The sequence below is a fragment of the Trachymyrmex cornetzi genome, unplaced genomic scaffold (genome assembly GCF_001594075.2).
Source record: "Trachymyrmex cornetzi isolate Tcor2-1 unplaced genomic scaffold, Tcor1.1 scaffold225, whole genome shotgun sequence".
Lineage (NCBI taxonomy): Eukaryota > Metazoa > Arthropoda > Insecta > Hymenoptera > Formicidae > Trachymyrmex > Trachymyrmex cornetzi.
Genome location: NW_017296901.1, coordinates 1,349,203 through 1,366,133, shown reverse-complemented (window position 1 = coordinate 1,366,133; position 16,931 = coordinate 1,349,203). Strand labels below are relative to the sequence as shown.

The following is a 16,931-nucleotide window of genomic DNA, read 5'->3' as shown; positions in this document are numbered from 1 at the left end:
GTAGCATAACACGTGATTATCTCTGGATAACGCAAAATTTTCAACCTTTCTCTTTAAAGCGTAGAAAAACGTATTGCGATAAAGTAGCCGTATTTTCCAGCAAGCGCTCTCACAAACCGTTTTATTCCTGAAAACGAGGAGAATATGATTTATACCATTGCTCCGTCCAACAGCACAGTTACGACCGCGCGGCATCGAAAAACAGACTCGACTGTAACCGCGCGCTATGAAAGCTGTATGAAAACACGGTCGGGCACGAATATCCCACCAACTGCGCGTTCATTGTCTCCGCCCGGGGTGCAGCGAAACGCGGCGCAATTATAATTGCAAGCTCCTTCGGTGCGACTCTTTGACTGTCATTAAAATAATCAGTTAATTAGTTGAGTTAATTTTCTTTGTCGCGCTGTTCGCCGTGCGATGCCTATGCGTGCGAAAAGCCTATTCGACTACGCAATGACGCATTCGTCAGAGTCTTTGACGTGGCTCTGCCCTCTCTCTCTCTCTCTCTCTCTCTCATGCATCTGCATCCTCGTACTATTTCGCGCGTCAATGCGTCGCGTCATATAACAGAGCGTACCTGCTGCTACGGTTACAAGGTGCCTCGGGCATCACGACGACGACAATTAAGCGTCGAGCAAGAGAGTGTGTGTGTGTGTGTGTGTGTGTAGCGGGGAGGGTCCTCCTTTGACTTAGTGTCAATTCCTGTCTCGAATCAACCAATTCCATTTTCCGCTCAACGACCGCTGGGCCGAGAATCAACTTCCTTCTACGAGCGTTGTAACTAATTTGATTAACTATTCTAGCGGCACAAAGTAATTTAGGTAATTACTAAGCAAAGATTATTGCCTTGGCAGCTAAAAATAATTTCAACAGTCTTTGCTACTTAATATGGATTATAAGCATTTTGTCTTTTCTATTTTATAACTGAAGACTCAAATGTCTAAGAAAAACAATTCGCCAGTCGTGTAGTCAGTTTCCTTTATATTTATGTTACATTATATATTATCTATAATACACACCACAAGCGCTGTTTTATTATATATTTGCACGATTAAGGGAAACTATGTGGCTTCGCTACAATTATTAATTATCCCGCTTACCCTGTTCGCCCGTTGTTTTGTGACGCGCTTTTTCCCCGGCGTTTTACGCGCGCCGAGTCTTCGCCAGAGAGAATTATCAAACCATCACGTTGTTGTAACAATGAGAGGGCAAGGGAAAGGTGCGGTTAATTAAGTATCGACCTGCCGACAGGAGTAACAGAGTAATACATAATTACGATGTATTCTTTGGATATTCCGCTCGGGGAAAGCTTTTTGCCCCCTCACGGTTTTCCTAACACGTGGCGAAGACTAATCAATTTTCCATTCACCAGCAGCCGCTGATGGATGACTTACGATCACGTCGAGGTTTTAATAAATCAACATCCGTCGCCGTTACCCGGGCCTGTCATCAGTCTCCTTAAGGTTGACCTCGGCAGAACAGAAGCAGTAGGCACAAAATCGTCAATCGTTGCGAACAAATTACGAAATCGTTCAATATATCACAAGGATCGATCTGTCACCAAAACCAGGATAACTCTCGATTTATTTTTTTTCATAAAGTAACAAAAAATCAAATTATGCGATATTATTGTGTGTGTATGTATACAGGATGTCCCAAAATTTGCACATTCGGAGTACAGAATTTATTTTAAATAAGGTCGTTTGTTTTAGCATAAAGTATCGTGTCCTGTACTCCGAATACGCGAATTTTGGAACACCCTGTATATCCTTATTACTTAAAAGCGCGCGCGCGCTCACAAAATAATGATAAATATATATATATATACATGACACAATAAGTAAAATGGGGATCTATCTGAGAAAATCATGAAACACGAAGTATAAGACTTTATATTTTCTTCATAGCATCCAGGTTGTAATATCCTGCGATATATCTGATCTGCTCGTAAATTTCCGCGAAAGAAAGTAAAACGGAGACGAGAACGTGGTGAGCAAACGAACGAACGCGATATATACGTCGCTTTCTTATTAACCGCTTTTTTCTTTCACAAATAATGATGGAAGGACGTAACGGAAATTTCCCGGACTATTGATTCGTATCGATAACGTACGTCGGGTGATAATTGTGCACGGTGTATCGTTGGAAGGGATAATAACCGGAAGGTGATTAAATGGCCCGTCATATTTTGCAGAGGATTCGCTTCATGAAAGAGTACACGTAGAATGGAGGAAACATATAATGAAAAGCATACAATTTATGAGATCGGGATTTTGCTTCTAAAATCTAATAACGTAGGAAGATATTTTCTACGTTTGCTAATTAAACTATATATTCTGAGAAAAATATACCTAGTGATAGCAATTATAAAGTAACAAATACAAATTTTATATATAAAATTACGGATGTATATGTCACAATTCTAAGTATTACCTAAAATATAAAAAATTTCATAGATTATTCTATTATTATGTTTGAGTATTTGTGTAAAAATAAAATTTGAGCACAATTCACTTATTACTTTTTAAAAGCTACTTAATTTTTTGTTTGTCATAAAAATAAAAGTGTTTTTTGGTTATACTTTAACTGATATTGTACAGCCAAAACATTTTTCATGTACATAGTTCAATAAAAAGAGTTTCGCTCTATCCTATCAAGTTTCACTTATATCGCTGTAATACTTTTCTATTAATCCACTCCCAAAAATTATGTAAATTTAGGCCAAAAGGTAAATCGTTGAAACCGCTTAAATATAGAATTATATTTAGATATTTATGACTATGCTTACTAGGCGATCGGAAAGTGTCATGTAACGTTTTCGGAATATTATAAAAATTCAAGTAATGTTTTAATAATCACGACTGTTTGATAAACAAATGTTTAGGAGGTTCTTTTAAATAAAATTAATTAAAACCTCTAAACATTTGCAAGATTCCGAAAACATTACACAACACTTTTCAAACGCCTATCAAATATAGTCGTAAACATCTTCCAAACTACTACTAAATACTATGTCCAAATTTCTATTTCATAAACAATTCAACAAATATTTTCAAGCTTAAATGAAACATATTTACTCAACATTTAAGCAAACTTCTTATGAACTCTCAATAAATATAAATAGGGGAAAATTGCCGATACTGTGTGACATAGGTCTTCTACAAAAAAACACCCCCTTATTTCTTGGAAACTAAACATTGCACTTTATTAATACCGCGATAAAAAATATGATTTATTTAAATGATTAAAGAAGTTAAAACCCCATTCATATTATATATTTGTGACTCGTTTCTATATAAAAGAAATTAAAAATAAATTCTATGAATACGAAAATAAAATTCTTATAATTTTCTTTTGCAAATTGCCTAGTTAAAATAACAATACGTACATTATTGATAATATTAAATAATTTAACATGTTTGTAATTTCCTAAAATTATTTTATCTTTATTTTTCTCACAGTATGGTTATAAACATAAAATCAGGATTCAACGAAAGTCGACCATCGATCTATAAAATAGCTCTATCGGAGCTAAAGGCACTACTGTGTTTACGAAAACCCCCTTTGCTTTAAAATAATGTTATATGTTTGCGTTTTGCAAAACATCATAAAGTAAATTTATAAATATCAACAAAAAATGTTTTACGTCAAAGTAAAAGGATTTTATAACTTTTCATGTAGGTATATTAACTTGTAGGTAATTTGTATAGATAATTTTTGTAAAAAAGAAAGAACAGGAACATTTTCTTCAGATGTTTTTTTGTTCAGATACTCATTTAGTTTTAGATGCTCATTTTTGCTTATCTTACGAGAGAATTATTACAAAATTCCAAACAGTATTATAAAAACTGCTATATCATCTGAAGACGTTTTCTCGTTCGTATTTATATTTTTAAAGTTATATTTTTGGCTTTTATTTAAGAAATTAATCGAAAAACAAAGCGGTGTGATACCTATTACCGACGATCTCCCTCTATTGTTTTTTAACAAGGTTCTAGAAATATTAAAACTAAAAATTGTATGACTATTAAAACATAGTCAACATTTCACTTATATATATTTTTATTATTATCTTTAATTAATCCTAATTTTGGGCATATCCTTTCAAGAAATTATTTTGCTGGAACATGCAATGAACAATCTCATAGTGCTGTGCTTTTATCCTATTCTCTATTTTATACCCGTTTCTACCAATGTAGATTAATTTTTAACTTGATTTAACTTACTTTTTATTTTTTTCTAGTTCTAAGAATTAGAAAAGAATAAAAAGAAAGTTAAACCAAGATTAAAGTTAATCGACATTAGTAGAAACGGGTATCAGACGTTTTTTATTTACGAGAAGTTTAACTTTGCTATGTAATCTGTTGGCTGTGCATGTCTCTACTTACGAACACAAGGTTTAAAAGATGTTATCAAACTGTTTTGATGCACGCTGAAATTTTCAAATATTTTAAAACGATAAGAATCTTATTTTAGACCGTACATGTGAGAACACAAACAATAAGGCTGCATTCGAAAACATCACTCGGATGTCTCCGTGTATCATCTTATCCTTATTTAACAATGAGTAAACAACAAGGATAAAACAATACGCGGGAGCACTCGGGTGATGTTTCCGAACGGAGTCTAAACTGGAAGCCTATACCAAAGATGTCAAAGATGGATCTTTAATGCTTTTAAATAATTTCTATGCGAATTTATATACTAAATATGTAATTATTTGAACTGCGCGCCGAAATGATCTTTCAAACTTATATAAACGCAATCAAACTACTACAGTAATATCACAAATTAAACTGATAAGCAATTTCATAATTTGATGCTTAATCTGGCATTCTACTATAATACAAAGATGTTAATGTACTGAAAAACTGTAAATAAATTTATTGCGAAAAATATTACCTCAGCCGGGAGTCGAACCCGGATCTCTTGAATTCTGTACGAGCATCCTAAGTCTTTAAACTACCGAGGATTTTCAAAACATTTCTTATAAAATATATCATCAGTGGCAATGACATAGTCTCCGATATTTCTATTATAGTTTTTTAAGTGTTTGTAAAATGTTCAATCAACAGATGTTTATCAGATACTCGTAACGTGTTTTCAAATAGTATAATCATCAATAAAACTCTCCATAAACAGTATAATTATCATTAAAAATCTTCATAAACAATATAGTCACCTTTAAAATTATTCATAAACAGATATAAACTATATTCTATAAATAGATTGTCGACTTCGCCTCCATGTTTGTGTTCACTCACTCTCCCATATATAAACCACACGGATAATAACGTTAGTGTTTTCACAAGTTCACGCGATACTCATAGACAGGACGCATACATACGCATATGTGAGCTAAAACGAGGTCAGCTCGGAATCAGGTTCATCTCTTTCTATCATATTGAGCCGGCAGTCTAGTTGAGTAGAGAGAAGTCTGTGATATAAACACAATATCTTAGTAACAATTTTCACCAGAGATATAGTTATTTTTACAGTTTTTGTTACCTGCACTGTGTCTCTTTCTCTGAGTGTAGAATATATCCTACAATTCCTTTCTCACGTTGTTTTTTTAATTTCAATATCTAATTTCGAATCATATGTATAGATAGATGTATTATCATTAACATTCTGATGCTAGCAGAGTTTTTCGACCTTTATCACAGGATTAGTGATAGGTAATTACATCGCGCTTCATTTCACTCTAAAAGCTGATTCTGTGAAGGCCTGGAAGGTATTACCGTCACTGCCACGAAGGGACAAACGTCGGGTGTGGCTTATCTGAACGGACGAGCGGTTTCACCGGAATTTGCTTGTAACCGCTTGCAGCCACAGTGCACGCTGGTTCAGTTCGTTGAAGTAGCGTGTATAGTAATTACTTAACGAAGTAAATATGATTTCACACGTTCGTATGTATGTTCCGGAAATATTTTTTCAAACTGCCTGAGTTAAGGTAATGTAAATAATAAATATGTAATTGTACCACCAATATATAAAGTATTCACACAACACACTCCACAAAAAATATTATGAAATAGAAAATCTAAAATTTTTTGTCAAAAAAAAATAAAAATCCAATATAAAATACAACTAATAGGAAATAGAATCCATAACGATCGAAACTGGATCTGTGGTGCTTAAATAATTCGGTATAAATTTATATTTTACGTATATGTAATCTTTTAAACTGTGCGCCGAAATGATTTTTTGATCTTCTGATCCTCAAACTCCACTGAACTATCGTAGTAATATCACAAGTTAAATTGACTAGCAATTTAACAATTCGATGCTCGTGAGCATCGTAAAACGATCTTAATAATGCTGAATGACATATTAAAATCTGTAAATATAATTTTATTGCGAAAAATATTACTTCTGCCGGGCATATTTTGCGCATGAATTTATTAATTTATTTTGATCCTAATATATTGTGACAGCGATTAAGAATGTTTTAGCTGGACAATATCAGTTAAAGGAGCCGGATATTTGCCATACATCTGGTACTATATTTCTAAAAAATATATCAGTGATAATAAAAGTTTTTAGGTATTCGTACCATTATACGCATCATTTCAATGTAAAGTTTCGGCCAAATATATTGTCAAAAATCAGATATCCAGTGCACCCCTAGTTTTAAAATTAAATTTCTCTAGTTTAAAGAATCAGTTTACAATTTTAAGGGAAAAACAAAATAAATTAGTAAATTAAATATGTGTAATTATGCGATGTATGTACATGCTAGTAATTAATAAAAAATTAATAATATAAAACAAGTTCAATGGTCCACATCCCTTTATTCCCCCCCCCCCCCCCCCGCTCCACCGAGTTAAAAAATCTCAATATTAAATTTGTCCGCGACCATAAACCAAATCCTGATTATGCCCTGCATATATGTGTTATTATATATTAATGATACGAGAAGATTATTCTATTACTTAGTCCCATACCAAAATCACTTCGTTTCTAATCGCTATAATGCACTATCGATTAATACGCTGCTTCCTATATCGATTGTTCAATTTAGCCAGCAGGGGTGCCATACTAACAATAAGACGTCCATGGATACATAATGGGGCAAGTACGTGGCACATACTATGCGCCACGTAGCCGGCTTATCAGAAGCGCGCAGAGGGTAGGCAGGCTTATCGACTCAACGGCTTGACAGGCTTCCACGTCCTTTCCCACCTTCAGTAGGTGGAGCGTCGAAAGATGATGAGCGCCGATCGAAGGACCCCGAGGACTTTCAGCCGTTCTCTCAGGGCCATCCTTGCTAAGCCTTGTACGAAGTCGTTGATGCGTCATGAGAAAGGAGATAGCACGGTCGTGGGACCAGGCTGACCGATATTATGTGCTTAAGAAGCTCGTGGCCGTTCCCCGATATGACTACAGCGGTAAACAGAGCTTTCCCACCGGGCCCTCTCTTTCCAGATCGGCTTAGCGCGAGCAAATATATTTCGCATCGCGGCGGATCGGAAAAATCGGGGAGGAATTAATCGGTCAAATATGGAGATCGGTTGGTAATCTTCTTACCGGCATTCGTGCTTCATTGAATCGTACTTAGCGGACTACTTTTAGACTACTATACTGCTTATAAAAAGAGGTTTAAGAGACGAATCTACCCTTATAGAGACGTATCTATTGAAGCTAATATAGCTTTCAACTCCCAATACCGCGAGAAGAGATTTCCTAAAACACTTTTTCGTTTAAAAATTTCTTGAAACTTTTTAAAAATAAATTTTATACGAAATATAAAAAAATATTCTTTTGCAATTTGTTCGTTTGGCAGATTCGAAAAATTATTGTTCATTGCAATATTTATTAAATTATTATATCAAGTTCCTTCTAGTTAATATTATTTTGGTGCCTGTATCTGATACATAATACGGTTCATATGTATCATGTATGTTATATTGTACAAATGTAAACGCATATTAGAAGAATATGGATTGAATTAGAGTGTGGTACTTACAAGTTATAGTGCACATCTGCCATGTTCGGTCGATAGCGAAGAGCTTGAACGAACGCTTCTTCCGCTTCGGCTACTCGCCCCTGCTCGCTGAGAATGCTGCCCAAATTTCCATAAGCTAGAATCAATGTAAAAAAATACTTGATTTAACATCTCGTAAAGTATTGGCAAAATATCAAATATAAAAGGAACTATTAAATCGACTATTTGAGTCCGTTTCGCACAAAAAGATAATAAGATGATAAACACGACAAATTTATGGGTTTTGAGAAATGTAAAAAAAAAAAGGATGATTAAAGAGGATAATAGCGGAATACAATAACAGTGGTGTCTGTATAGGAATCTGATGGCAGCAAGCTAATTATTAACGGATGGCACGATGCACAGGTGCGAAATACGTCTTACGCTTTCGGTGTTAATTATTATCCTAGCGGCAATTACTTGAGAATTATCACGATCAAGATACGCCCGCCCATCATTTCTCTGCTTACGTGCTCGCTTGTAGTTGAATATTCAACTCGTTAAATGATCAGCAGGAAGTGCCCCAGGAACATAGTTACATGTTGCGCGCACGCACACTACGCCTATATATTGTACATCACCTCCCAGACATAAAGGTTAATATTTTCATAGTTATTATACTTCCAGCGCTATTATGCAATATTTGAGAAGTGCAGTTTGCACAGAACACTTTGCCACTTGAGTGATATTAATTCTGGCAAATCCAAAGCATGTAAAATACAAGACTATTTCATAATGGAATTAAGCAACTGCGATATAATATCGCACATATCGAACACTGTTGTGTTTGAAATTGAATTTATAATTTTATCAGATAAATGCACATTTTTCGCGACGATTAATATACTTAAATATTTATATACTCTCCTTTCTATTTTACATGCAAAGCAATAATATTCGTAAAAATCAAAGAATATTTTCGTACTTGGCATCTTCCCTGGCTAATGAACGAAATAAATAGGTATGTAACAGCATTCTATAGAGATAGGGTTAAAAAAAATAATTTTTTACAATTAAAAATGTTAATCAATGAAAGTAACAGAAATATTCAAATATATTTTTTAAATCTCATTGGCACCCTTTTTATACGTGCACTCAGTTACAATTGATACATTATCGTGGTGCAATCAGTGGAAATCGCAGTTAGCCGAGGGAAACGGTACTGAAGATGTATGTATGTATGTATATATGCGCGTGTTAAATCAACGTGTAGACGTCAACCTGACGGTAGAGTGACTCCATGGCCTCAGTGGTGCAAAGGGGAGAATGTACGCAGCTGTGAGGTGCAGGCTGTTGAATCCAGGAAGGAGAGGAGGGAGGGCCTGCGGAAGGGTGAGAATGAGCACGGATGCATCGTCCGACGAATACGCGAGCGCGTTCGCGTCGGCGCGACCTCTGAACCAACAAAATGTAAATTTATTTCTCGTAGCGGAGCAGCCTGTTAACACGGTAACACGCAATTTCTGTCGGCGCAATTAAAACGCGCTGCAACGTCGCTGCTGGCGCCCGCGCCGCGCCGGTGGTAGCGCGTTGTGTCGGCGTCAGCTCGCGTGACCGTCCGCTCTACTAGTACGAGTAGTACGAGTCTACGCCCGTCACCCGTCACCCGTCTCTCTGTCCATCTCTGTTCCCCTTTGCGGGGACATAAAAAATAATTGATGAAAATTAGGTGGGAATGGGAAACATTCCAAGAGAGCAGAGACGAAATCGTCTCACGAGACCAAATGCTGGATCGTAGAATTAAGATGAGTAACTTTGGGATTGTTAATTTTTTTAATGTCGAGAGATACAGAAGTGAATTTTCTCAGTGTCAAACTTTGATAAGCGTATATTATCAGCAAATTGAGATGAATTTTTTTAATAAGATATATCGTTTCTTTATTTCAAAACTAACACAACTTAAAAAACTGTAAGTTTCCCAGGGGAAAAACTATTTTTGAACTTGACAGAAAATTATTGACTAGTCAAATTATATCAAATGATATAAAAATTATATATTTTTGACGTGATCAAAGTCATAATATATAATATATATAATTTTTTTTCGTTATTTTTATTTCATAACTCTAAAAAAAAAACACCTTTTTTGAGTTGTGACGATTTTTGTCAAAGTTTGTTCACTTTTGAAGTAAGAAAGCGATATAATAACGAAAATATTGTAATGGCTTGTAACAAATGTGATGAGAATCCAACTTCTCCATATGTTTATACGGTAATCTCAAAATTTAAAATAACAATGCCACCGATAACGTTGAACAGATACAGCGCTGATGCGGTATAATTAATACGAACTACTGTCCGGTAGATTAAATCGTGCAATCAATCGTTAGATTATCACGAAGGTAAATGGGGCGAATAGAGTGTAAAAAGTGGCAAAGACGGATGGCGCTCCAGAGTACGCATATGAAGGAAGAATGGAGTAACTTATACGAGTACGGCCGCTGCTTTGTGTATCGAGTTTAAAAAACCAAATATCCATTTGTTTTTCCCTTGTAAATTTATTCGCAAAAAGATCATACTGTTTATACTTTCAAGGCACTTTTTAATATACGAAATAGGAAAACGTTGTGAAATTGCTTTCAATATACTGGATATATATATATATATATATATAAATAAAACAGCGAAAATATAGGCAGCAACAGTCATGGAAGAGGTCAAATTAATACGGCAGGAACTCGTTGCGTCTCTCTGGCAATATACTCGCGTTGTATCGCGCGGATGAAACGCGTTACAGAAACGAAACAAAAATTCTCGGCAGTGCAGTGAGAGAGAAGCCGGCCAGAGCAGTTACGTTCGCGGGACTGTAAGTTAAAATAATTACGAAAAAGTATACCGTGGAGGATAAGCGCCGTATGAAAGTGGATAAAAGGTGAAAAAAGGTCAGGACGGATTAGAAGGGTGCATTAAAGGGAAAACCCGACGGATGAGAAGAAACGAGAAACTCGCGTATGCTCTTAACGCGCGTATATGTTGGCGCGCATAAGACGTTTCCGTCAGATAGATTAAAAATATGAGAGATATGCACAGCTGGAAGAAGCGAGGGAGAGAAATAGTTAATCTTTCAGTGCGTTAAGCAATCGTGCGCGCATAGAGAATAATTTAAGAGATATAATAATCGTAGAGAATATAATCTCTCCAATGTACTTGTGAAATTATTGGAAATAAGAATTATATAGGTACGTGTAGCTTATATTTAAAGATATGAAAACTCAACTACTTTCACTTGACTTCTTTAAGTAAAAACAATTAATCTTTACAAGGTATACTATAAAATGTATATAGTAAAGATGCAATATATTTAAATCTCTCCGACAAATTTACTTTGTAATCAGTTTGTTGAGAGTTCACGCTAAAATTACTTTAAAAAAGAAGTTTTCAACAAAACTCTCTTTTATTCTACCTCTACATAAAATCAGTACTTTTCGCATACGCAAGTATATGTCTGCGAGTCAAGACATATGTAAACTCGCACCGAAATATATAAGAGTATAAGACCCGAGAAATTGCGAAAAAGAAAAGGAGTGCAGGGAAAAAATAAGAAAAAAAGATGAGTTGTAGACTTTTTTCTCGTTGCACCCCCCGTGTATTCTTCTTTCCGATTTTATGGACACGGTATAGGCGCACAGGTATATGCCCGCGTCGAGGTGCAAGATGAACAGACGGGATAACACATGCCCGTCGGTGGCGTCGGCGGCGTCGGCGCCACAATGGCCCTGGCATGGCGCGGCGTTGTAACGAGAAAACAGACAGCGCGCGCGATACACGTCGCGCCGGCTGGCAGGGAATTTCACTTTTACATGGTCGTATATTTTGCTGCGGTGACGCGCCTATCGGGCTTCGATCAACGCGCAATGGCTTTTTATTTTATTATTAACGCGCGCGCGCGCGCGGCACGTTTTACTTTATCTTTATGTCTTTAATCCGTCCGACGAGGCGGTAACGCACGGGACATCGGTTGTTCTTCTCCCTTTTTTTTACGACTCTTCGTGTATAAAGAGTGACGTCCTCATAGATATCGTATGCATTTAAAGGCTCGTAGTCGACGGCGGAATGGTCGCAGTTGATAAAAATGTCATCGGCGATGACGATACTTCATGAGATATTGAGACGATGTCGGACCTATGCTATGTGCGGGGTATGATCGCGTGCAGGTCGTTAAAAAAATACATTATTCAGCAAAGAGTAAGAGTTTTTAAGTAGCTACTCTACTTGATGATAACTAACTGTCAGATGCATTTTAATATTTCTTCTGTTCTTGTTTATTACTTAACGTATACATATATACACATTTGTTGCGTCCGGGTGTGGGGGATAAAAGTCAAGAATGTACATACATACGTTTCCTTGCTTCAAAAATGACACGACTAAAAAAAAATGATTTTCTAGTTATTACATGAATAAGTTAAGCAAAAATTACTCTATTACTCATCAAAAGTAAACGAATTTAACTTCACAATACATCCGCCAAATAGCACTCGTCGTTCTCAAGGTTTTCAAGAGAGATCATATTATCTTCTACAAGAGTGATATATTTAAGTTGTGTTGTTTTTGTAAATAAAAAGTAGAGTCTTCTAAAGGGAACATTTAAAGTTAAGACAGTTTTAGTGATCGAAGTTTGAAGAAGAAATAGTTTTATTTGGCTGATCTAGATAGAAACTGTTGGTGATATTTCGGTAAGGTTGGGAACCTTACTTTATAAAAGAGTAACGCGTTACCGTAACTTAGAAAGTAACGATTCGTAACTTTATAATTATTTTTTTGTAATGTGAAAGTAAAATATTAAATTAAACCATTATATTATCTAATAATCAATACTAATTATGAAAATATCGATATTAAAATTCTAAGCCAATCTTACAGCGAGCTTTCTTTTCTTTATATTAATTTCTCTATAATAAATCTTTAATAATTCTTTACATTAATATTTTATTTTTTAATATATGCTTATCTTTAGAAAATTAAATTGTAATTTATAAATGCAAGTTTTATTAAAAATTTTTATTAAACATTGTTTTTAAACATTAATGTCATTATCAAGAGTCAATATTCACTGTCAATACTGAAAATTTATAGTTCACATTACTTATATATTGTATATCTATATTACAGATTTTCAGTATTGGCAATGAATATCGAAATACAGCCTAAGATATAAAGTATAAAACATTTTTCGATATTTAAAATTCTATTATAAAACATTTCTAACCAATTACGTAAAAATAATGTGATTTATTGAATAATTGTAAAGATAATAAGCGATTTAAATAACGATAAAATAACGGCTGATTTCATTACTGTTACTGTAAAGATATAACAACATTATCGTTACCGACAGAAAAATATAACGATCGTTGTCGAAAAAAAAAATAACAAAAATAGTAACGGCGTTACAAGTAACGCGTTATTTCCAACCCTGTATTTCAAATTATATCACTTTTAATGAATTATTCCGGATTTATTATAATTTTGTAAAAAAGTAAAATCATCACAATTTTTCAAAGTTATGAAACGAGAAATACGAAAATGATAAAAATAATATTCGATCATATTTCTAAGAGTCTACTCTTTTTACTGATTGTTCGATTAGTTAATATTTTTATTAAGTTGAGAAATGATTTTTTCTCTTTACTGAGAAATTTAATTTTTTGAGTTGTATTTTAAAATAAGGAAACTATTTGCTGCTCACATTCAAACGTGTTATTCACTCAAAAGAGTCGATACCACTCAACTAGAAAACATTAAATTTTTATTAGAATACCAATATGAAAGAAATTAAGTCACTGGACTACCGAACGTCACATAGTCGCACAGAACTCAGATGAAACTCTATTATTAAAAGACCCGTTGACCGGAATTGATTTTCCTTTGATATTTATTGATTTTCGAAATATCGATTTCTAGTTAGTTAATCTTATACACATTAGACACAAACAAACGGATCTTGCATCTAGAGCTGCAGCAACATGTTCAAACCGACAAAGCAGTTAACGTACTCGCCAAGCGATTGATGATTAGTTCTCTCTCTCTCTCTCTCTCTCTCTTACTTATAAATCCAGTTAATCATAAACTAGTAATAAAATAGACTGTGAAGACAAAGGGCTGTAAGGAGTCAGCGCGATAATTAAAGCGCAATACAATTTATTCTAACAATTAATCCTTACCGTACCATCTACAATTTGGTGCCTCAACCATACCATCAAGGGTCACTAGAATGTCTTCGTTTTTTTCACCTCTTCGAAATAATTCAAAAAATTTCTAAAAATTCACCAACATACTTTTAACTTTCTAGAATAAATATTGATTCTTTATTTTGGAAAACAATAAAATGTAGTATAATTTATAATTACCGAAAGACTAAAAGAAACTTGCACGAACAGGAATCGCTCAGTTACTAGTTACCCATATTAGTACGGTAAGGGTTAATCGTGGTGTCAATTCTATACAATTACATTACACTATATGTTCCAACCCTGGTTGAGTCATCCTCAGCGGTATCTATAATGATAATTCAGCTATTGACGAAGAATTTTGCATGTAGACAAAAGACGGTTGCTTGTTTGAATATATATTTTTCTTTGTCTTTTGTTTCTGGTATTCTCATCTATAATATATATTCTATAGTATATATTCCGTAGATACAATTCAATTACATCACTCATGTCACTAATATTTTCCAGTCAATTTTCCAGAAAATCAACGCCATAGACGTTATTTCTATGTAAAGTTTGATATGTTTTGCAATAGTTGGTTAAAATTACCATAACGTGCCCAATTACGATAATAACTTTTGTCTTTTCCATATCACGAACGTAAATAACTTTAATGTTGCGTGTCTCTCACATTGTCAGTATACCATACATAAGAATTACACAAATATAGACTCACTTTTCTAGGAACTCGGGGAAATCATGCGAGAAACAGCCTTGAATTATTTACAAAATAATGTGTGTGTCTGCTATTTTCACTAATATACATATATGTACACTGTCATGCATATATCGAACTTAGAGCTCTGATTGGACGGCTCGTTATCGTCCGTTCTCTGTTTCTATTGTGTGTTATTGTCAGCTTTAAGCTGGAAACACAATGGAAAGCCAGGCAATAGAAACAGGAAGAACGAAATTTCGACTTACAAGATCAGAAATCATGTGTGATAGAATGAATGTGTGCTTTCTGAACCAGGTTGAAATCTCTTATTCCCTGCTCCTATTGTCTTTCCTGTGCTTTCCATTGTGTTTCCGACTTTCGTAAGTAAGTTTCGATTAAGCGATCGCTTACCTTTCGGAGGATTGACGTGCAGCGCGGATCTGTACAAGCTCTCCTCGTCCCTCCAGTCGGCATTTCTCACGAGTGTTTTCGCTGACAACACGCCGATGAGAATCGCCGTCCCTAACAGCACCGCTCTGCCGCGTGTTCTGGACCCGTTTCTTCTCGCTATCCGGTAACATCCGGATACCACGGCGCCGACCGCCAAACAGGCGCCCACGCTGGGCAGGTACAGTATCCTCTCGGCTATGACGAAGCCCACGTAGAAGAAAAGATTGCTCGCTGGCAGGAACGGAAGCACAAGGAAGCCCAGGGAAACGGCAACGGCGGTGGCCGCTGTTCGTCGACTGCCGACGTTAACACCACCGTTCACGCCAGCATTGCTGTTTGGTCTCTTGGCACAATGACAATCGCCGAACGGACTGTTGTTATTGTTGTTCGCCGCCCGACAGCCGTCCGTATGGCAACCGCCGATACGCCTGCCGGCGCACACGGGACACCTGGACGACGCCGATCGTGGATACGTTTGTTGAAATAGGCCCATCGTCGAGTCGCGGCAGGGTCGTCGCAGACCTCTAACTGCCCAGAATGTCGCGGCAATTAGAACGGCGTACAGGCACACAGACTCGAGATTCCGTGGGTCGAATGGGCTCGTTATGCGCGGCACGGCGTCCATAGACCAGTCGAAGCTCAGCGTGCTCGGGCACAGTAACATTCTCGCGCTGGCCGCCGGGAGGTATAGGAACGTCAGACTGCGCGTCAGTCGCGACGGATGCCTCGCCGTTGGATTGTCCGCGCTCGCGAATTCCGGCCTACTGCCGACAAGCTTGAGCCGACCCAGCGCGAGCAGCGCGAGACCGCCCGATAGAATACCGACGCTACGACCCCGAGTGAACACGCTGCAGTTGCCCTGAAATTCAACCATCGACGGATATTACACACTTATATATAATATAGTTCGTCGTCTTTGGAGTTTGGTTTCATTATTGGTCAAATATTGGTGAAAATGTTCATTTAGGTCGCACGTACATAACACACATGTGTCGGTATATGATATATTTTATGAGAAACTTAATTTCATTTTTTCGTAACTGCAACCGCTAAAATCACACGTTTCAATTGTTATTGTAGATTTTAACTAAAAAATACAAAATGACAAAAAAAGTTCGATCACAAAGTGTGTGACTAACACCCTATATAGTTTTTTGCCATCTGGATAATGATAAACACAAAATACACATATTCCCCGCAAGAAAAATGACGCAAGTCGAAATTTTTCGAATTTCATGCATTGTGTACGGATTGTATTCTAAATATATCGACTTTTAATCAGGAAAAGTGATACAAGTACTTTCTAAAGAAGAATTACATAAAGCCCGATCTACATAAGACGCAGAACGCGAGTCGCAAGCGTGTTGCGTCAGCCAATCGAATGCGTCAATTTTAAAAGTGACGCTTCGAGATTGGTTGACGCAACAACCTTGCGACCTGCGAGTCGCGTTTTGCGTTTCTCTTATGTAGATCAGGCTTAAGAGAAAAATGATCCAAATCAAAACACAGAAATAGTTTTTAACATAATATCATACTTTAAATAACTCTTGAAACAAGCGATTATGGTTAGCTCTAAAATAACTACTGCTGTAATAAATAATAATTAATTTTAAAATACGCAATT

The 16,931-nt window shown here is 35.9% G+C and overlaps 1 protein-coding gene across 3 annotated transcripts in view; it reads right to left on the bottom strand.

The window, feature by feature from the left end:
- Tmtc2 (Transmembrane O-mannosyltransferase targeting cadherins 2) overlaps positions 1–16,931 on the bottom strand; it is a 286,435-nt gene that overhangs the window by 104,777 nt on the left and 164,727 nt on the right. For all 3 annotated transcript variants that reach the window (XM_018506510.1, XM_018506512.1, XM_018506511.1), the window contains exons 4-5: positions 15,269–16,166; positions 7,970–8,084 (exon numbers count right to left, since the gene is read on the bottom strand). In XM_018506510.1, the coding sequence (XP_018362012.1) occupies positions 7,970–8,084; positions 15,269–16,166 (1,013 nt within the window). The remainder of the gene's footprint in view (positions 1–7,969; positions 8,085–15,268; positions 16,167–16,931) is intronic.